This window comes from Dinoponera quadriceps, unplaced genomic scaffold, assembly GCF_001313825.1.
Source record: "Dinoponera quadriceps isolate SergipeBrazil2010 unplaced genomic scaffold, ASM131382v1 scaffold5685, whole genome shotgun sequence".
In the NCBI taxonomy this organism is placed as follows: Eukaryota; Metazoa; Arthropoda; class Insecta; order Hymenoptera; family Formicidae; genus Dinoponera; species Dinoponera quadriceps.
The window spans coordinates 13,614-20,455 of record NW_014560135.1 but is presented as its reverse complement, the minus strand read 5'-3'; the positions used below and the strand labels follow the sequence as shown (position 1 = coordinate 20,455).

At 34.8% G+C, this 6,842-nt stretch overlaps 2 protein-coding genes across 2 annotated transcripts; one reads left to right on the top strand and one right to left on the bottom strand.

Annotated features, from left to right (window-relative positions):
- Positions 1-3,117: 3,117 nt before the first annotated feature.
- Positions 3,118-4,075, bottom strand: LOC106750653. The gene is made up of 3 exons (XM_014631146.1): positions 3,883-4,075; positions 3,470-3,556; positions 3,118-3,323 (listed from the first exon to the last, which is right to left on the bottom strand). Exons 1-3 carry the CDS (start codon positions 3,979-3,981, stop codon positions 3,297-3,299), a joined length of 213 nt encoding a protein of 70 aa, XP_014486632.1. The 5' UTR covers positions 3,982-4,075; the 3' UTR covers positions 3,118-3,296.
- Positions 4,076-4,162: 87 nt separating this feature from the next.
- Positions 4,163-6,826, top strand: LOC106750652 (short-chain dehydrogenase/reductase family 16C member 6-like). The gene is made up of 7 exons (XM_014631144.1): positions 4,163-4,664; positions 4,879-5,061; positions 5,140-5,316; positions 5,406-5,555; positions 5,626-5,873; positions 6,004-6,129; positions 6,199-6,826. Exons 2-7 carry the CDS (start codon positions 4,918-4,920, stop codon positions 6,263-6,265), a joined length of 912 nt encoding a protein of 303 aa, XP_014486630.1. The 5' UTR covers positions 4,163-4,664; positions 4,879-4,917; the 3' UTR covers positions 6,266-6,826.
- Positions 6,827-6,842: the final 16 nt, after the last annotated feature.

Sequence of the window (6,842 nt, the reverse complement as noted above, 5' to 3'; positions counted from 1 at the left end):
TATCAATACAAGAAAGAGAGAGGAAGAGACGCGCGTTCAGATGAACTCGCGAATCGATAAATTCCATTTCCCGAGGCAGAAATAACGTAAAGTTGATCGAGACGCTCCGAGGTTGAATCGCGATTTCCGTAAAATTCGCGCTTGCCGAGTTCTCTCGCGAGGCAATGTCGCTTTATCGCAGCCTGAGATTAATGTTGCAACGCGCGGGACGTTCCGTCGATTTTACTCAGGTATTGTGCACTCTCTTGTGATTTATAGGGTACAAGCGAAAGCAGGATTTACGCTTTTCCTATGAGCCGCGTATTGTTGCCGAAAGCCACCGTGTATAAGTCATCATATTTTATTATGTCGTTAATAATAATTGAGAAAGATTACGTGGCTGTAGAGATATTCGCAGATATGAGCGGAGCGTTTTACGGACGAAAAGAGTATCGGAGAAATAATGGATACTAATAACTGGGCAGTAAAGAGTTGGTTGGCGGAATCGATTTTTCTTTCGCGCAAACTGTCATGGCTTCAACTGAAACCACGACGACAATTCCTCACGACGGATGGTCGAGGCTGCTTGATTGAAAATATTGGACATTAGCGCGATTAAGGCAATCGATTTACTATACGATCATTTTTTTCGATACTTGTCGAAAGATCATAAATTCTCGTCTATATGACGAGTCGAACGCGGGGACTTGGAGGGTTTCGCACAGAGGCATGAATAATACATTCTTTCGGGAGAGGGTCCTTTACACGAGCTTCTAACCTTTGTAATTGCAATTGATTTTTTTTAACCTCTTTTCAGGCTTGCAGCGCGTTGTCGTTACTACAATGGTGTAGGCGCGACTCCATATCGAAAAACATTGGGGAATTGTCGCGTACTTTTGGAAATTCGCAGATTTTTGTATTAATCGACACAATGGGTTTCCGTTTAGCCGACCTAAATATCGCCGATAGTTTCGCGCGGAGAGATGATGATTCAGTGGAAATTGCACGGAAATTTAATACGGATCATTGAAACGTTTATACGTCGAAAAAATCATCCCCTTGTACGTTTCCGTGGAGTAATACAACAAAGACCAGCTTATTGGGCTTCGACCAGGCGTCGTTCCGCACACCTGGAACTTGGCGTTTACCTGGAGCGGTGAAAATTTCAGTCTCCGCCTATCGAACGTGCCGAGAAAATGAAACGCGCTTTAATACGCACGCAAAGAAATAAGAATTCCCCGACAGGAGAATACCCTTCGTTGTCGGTTATTTCCGACAGTCTTTTCATTTCGCGTATCTAAACCAATATATACGTATATAAGGTAATATAACACAGCAGCGGCTACTTGGAGGATATTAATTTTTCACCCAAACGCGCTGCCGAAAGTTTCCTTACTGCAAGGTTCCGTTCGCCAACGACTGTGCTGTGATTTTCGACAAATTTCTCAATTGTTTTCCGCTTTAACAAACTCTCTCCTTTCGACGATTATACCGCGTCAATCCAGAGGCCTCGTGTCAAAGTTTATCGCAACGAAGTGTGTAGCTGGCCCCTTCACTGGCACACTTGTTGCTCAAATAGTGAATACCGAGGGACACGTCACTCACGCATTTACTGCGATATCTACCTTCCCATTTAGCTTACTCCCATACATATTTACAACGCGAAGCTACGTCCAAAATAAAACACTAAATATCGCGGGCTGAAAAGTTTTTTCTCGGCGCATTGTTTACTGCGCGCGGTCTTTTTGAAGAGAGATTTTTCTACATTTTTAAAACATATGCTCATCATTTCTATCTTCGAAGAAGTGGCGTCCAAAGGTAACTCTCGGAAAGTTACGGTCTACAAGTTAAAACGAGAAGCCTTCAAAAATCGCCCGAACGACAGCTTCTTGACGACAATTTCACACGCTTGTTTATCAATATTTTAGTTTTCAACACAATCATACACTTTCAAGATGAGAAACATTTTTATACATTACATGTTTATAAAATTAAAGTCATTTTCCTATACAATTTCTTGAAGCTTCTTATTCGCACGTGAATCGCAATTTGCAAATGGCATGTGATGTATATGTAAGCTATAATTCGTCGAGCGAACATTGCCTGACACGAAATATTGTCGTACGAACTGTTAACACGTAAATATGGATGTATGCCAAACGGTTGAATTTGCAACGAATAAATATGAACATATCGCATGAGTGCATCGAGAGTATCGTGTAAACGTGATATTCCGAGTCAATATTAATTACGCTTTAGCATCTCTCAAACATCTCGATGAAGCCCGTCAAGTGCCTGAATCGTCCTAAATACGGTCGGGTACCTTGTTATTTGCCTAAATCCCTGTGTTAACTCGATATGTGCTTAAAGCATTACGTTACGACAGTAATGCTAATTACAGGTTTTTTATCGAAATTTCCATAAGAAACTCGTCGATACCGCGCGCGCATATATGCACACATATGACACTGTATTCGCAAAACGCTTAGCCAAGTAATACTCGAGGATAAAGGTGACCATCTGCACAACTTTCGCTATCTTTTTAAAAAATATGCACAGGCATGATTATTCCGTTGTGAATTACGTCTCGTTGCAGATATAACTTTATAGTTCGTTAACACCGGGTTCACTTTTTTGCTGAAATTTATATTCAAGTCACACCTCAACTTATTATCAAAATATGAACAATTGCGTTAGATACTCTCGTTTTTCGTAAAATGAACTTTTTATAGCGTTTAAAGATTGACTTTTTTTTCACTGCAAACACTTGGATGCAAAATACTTTTATTTACATATACAAAAATATTGCTCGTAACAGATACTGAATTCAGGCGGTGAGCGGATGTGCTCAATACCCAAGGAACAAATATAAAATATTTAATAACTGTTATAGGTGTATACGTATTGAGACACAGAAGGGACAGAGGGGACATTTGAATTGCCTTTCAATTTTACAAATACTAATCCAATGTGCCTGCATTATAGTAAAGCGTATGATTTAAAACATACAGGATTTTTCGCACTATATTAGCTTCTGATTAATGAAATAATGAATTTAATCGCTAGCACTTACAGAATGTATAATTACAGTTTGGCATTTCCAAAAATAGGAAACTGCAGATAAAATATATGACATACTTTAATGTATTACATGCATATATTTATATACATATACGTATATATATATACATATATCACAATTATCCGAAATGGTGACTTATGATACATATATTCTCATATCTACCGTTACTTAATGTCTACACAATACACCATTACTGCCATGTTGTATTCATTATTTATTTGACGTTTGTACTCTCTTAGTCATCAGGAATATTCTCTAGTCCCTGTAAAAATATACACAGTAAATGAACAATTAAACATATACACAAAGCTATGTATCAAAATTCTTCCGAATCAATGACATAAGCAGAATGAGAGATATGACTTGTATGTTTTTTAAATATGTTTTGGATATACATTGACAAATTACCCTATTTTTCCATGGTGCTCCATCTATACGGGTGTCTCGTGTAAACATGTGACGATCCCATATGTTTCTCATGTCCCTACGCATAGGCTGTAAAGAAAAAAATTGAGAAGAAAACCATGTAAGAATTTTACATTAATCAATTTGAATCATATATTTCTTTTATAAGCAGTTATCTCTTAGATTAGGTCCTCACAAATGATATCAAGCATAAAAGCATTACATGACATTAGTAGGATAAGATTGAATTTGAATTCTAGCAGGTTCTATGATTATTTATAAATTGAGTTATAGAATGTTGTGTTTACACATAAAATTTTCTATCTTGCGAAACGGCAAACCATTTAACAAAATTGATCAATGAAAATCAATAGGCAAGTTAAATTAGGTTAGGGTAAAAAGTCAAAGACACTTACGTTCCCCAACACTAGTTCGTTAAGGTAATAGCAAAACAATTGAGGTACAATTGGTACCATGCCTACTATTACCATCGATGGAATTATTTCGTACCACATATTTATCAAATTCTCTGCAAACTCGCTAGCTACTTGTAACTGACAATCACTTGCACAATACTTCTTTCTGCGATGGAGGAACAGATACGATACCAGATACGCGCAAGCGCAACATCCACATAACCTTTGTATCCACAAATAGATAAATCTGTCCTTTCTAACCGTACTTGAAATGTTATAGATTTGACACAAGAGATAGAAAGGGGGAGAGAGAGAGAGAGAGAGAGAGAGGAAAGTTGCAAAAAAATATTGGAAGTACATTAAAAGAAACAAGTATTATTATAGATGTAATTATGTCGTCAAATTAACCTACTGAATTACAACTATTCCTTTTATTTACACTTTCTGTACTTTTGTACTATTTTTCTTTTTCTTACTCTCTTCTATTAAATTTCAAAAAGTATATCTATTTCATTTTGAGTACACGAAATCAACATAGTGCAGTTGCAAAAAACAGATATTCCATAGTATTTTCTTCTATTTGAAACGAAGTAAATGTATATTTAGGACATTAGAGGGAAAATAAGAAAAGTACGAAATGAAGAAAAAGTACCAAAAGTGTATATATAACAGAAACAGATTTCATACTGCGTAAATAAATCCGATAAAAATTTCGACAGTAATGAAGAATTTGATGGTGCTGATACATTATCAATCAATCTTACAACATTGCTTGATATAAGGTGCATATCGTTACCGATGTTTATTTAAAAACTCGCAACGCGATATTCGTAAAGTTTATCTGGTTAGATGTAATAGATAATTCCGAGTAGATGATACGTGTAATAATCTATGTTACAGTGCGTTTTTATCAATGAAATCACTTTTATTTCTTTTAAGTATTCATATGATGTGAGAACGTTTGATGTGTTTTATAAAAATTGATTGCTTTTGTAGAAAAAAAAAATTCGAGAAGACTCATCAATCCAACCAAAAATGTTGTTGAGAATATATTCCGTATTTGTTCTAACAATGGATCTCGTGATGCTTTTTATCAGAATATGCTACATAATCTTGACTTCAATATATAGAATTATCAGACCACAACCATTGAAAAGCCTCTATGGCGAAGTTGCTATGGTAATATCGTAGTTATTGCTTATTATATATTATACAGAGAGATCTTTGTACTTAATACAAACACATCTTGCAATTTAGGTTGTGGGTGCAGGAAGTGGAGTAGGTAGAGAACTCACTTTACATTTATGTCAGCTTGGTGTCACAGTTGCTTGTGTAGACATTAATGTTGAAAGTTGCAATACTACCGTACAACGTGCCTTGCAGCTACATGGGAAATGCAAAAGATACCAATGCGATGTGAGAGACAATGTTGCGGTACCTATATTATTTACTTGCACTCAATTGTGTTTCTATTTCTAAGCCACGATATTATATGTACAATTGCACTAATTGAAATTGAATAGGTTGTAGATATAGTAAATCTTATAAAGGACCAATTTGGAGATATTACAATGCTCTTTCATTGCTGCGGATTGCCTAGTCCGCGTGCATTGATAGAGGAACCACCAGATATAAGAACTACAATGGACTTGTCTGTCATTAGTTACTTTTGGGTAAGGGTTGTTTTTATAAATGTTACAAAGCGTAAATTTCATAAGCAAATAGATCATTGCCTTGTTTTAGTTGTTAGATGCTGTTTTGCCATGTATGCAACGTGCTGGTAGAGGTCACATTACGATTTTATCTTCTGTGGCTGGCCTTTCCAGTGGTAGAAGTAGGATTCCCTTATCAACTGCACAATTTGCAGTTCAAGGATTAGCCGAATCTTTACTCATGGACTTACGCCACTCAAGTAAAAATATCATCGTTACATTAGTCCATGTCTATCCGTTCATCATTGGAACGGAAGTTGCCAAAGATATACGTTTTAGGTAACATTTCAAATCCTATATATTTAATTTTAATAATATTTTTTTCATATATATATATATATATATATATATATATATATTCGTATGCATAATTATTTTAATCTGTGAATATTTAAAACACATTTTCTAGATTACCAAGTTATTTCGGTACAATGCCTGCTGCAGAAGCTGCTAGAAAAATTTTAAATGGTGTTCGCCGAAATTATGCAGAATTCAGCGTGCCAGGATACTTGCTATATCTTGGACATTTACTTAGGTAAATTTTTTTGTCATTTTTATAATTATGAGAGGTAATAGAGAAGTAATAAATTTATCATATTTTTAGAATTCTTCCAAAAGAGGCATCCATTATGTTACGAGAAATGTTAGATACTGGAGTCGATTTTGCATAATCATGTTACATGTGAATATCTTATCAGTTATACACACACACGCGCGCAGATATATGTATAATTTACATCAAACTTCAAGTTACGTGTATAAACATATAAGGGAAACAATTTCTTTTTCCAAAAGATTGCTCCAACTATTCTTGAAATCTCTTTCTCCGAAAAATATCGACAATAATGAAATAATTGTTCATTATTGTTGATATATTTAATATTTATGTAAGATCGCAATTTGTGTACAATACATATTTCTCTTTGCTCACTCTCACTTTAAGAGGAGAAGAATATACATGCCACAAAGTTTTATATAACAAAAAATATTTTATTATCTTTTACATACGTTGAGATAATATGTATCATGAGAAAATTATCCATCAATTTCTTGTATATATTATAACGTTAAATTGTCAGAGAGTTTCATCACATACATATAATATATTCTTAAATTTATATATACACCTACTCTATGATCAAGATGATTTTTTAAGCATATGTAATATATGTGTACATGAATGTAATATTAAAACTGATTTATAGATTGATTAAATTTTTACGAAAAAAAAATGGCATAATGTACGAT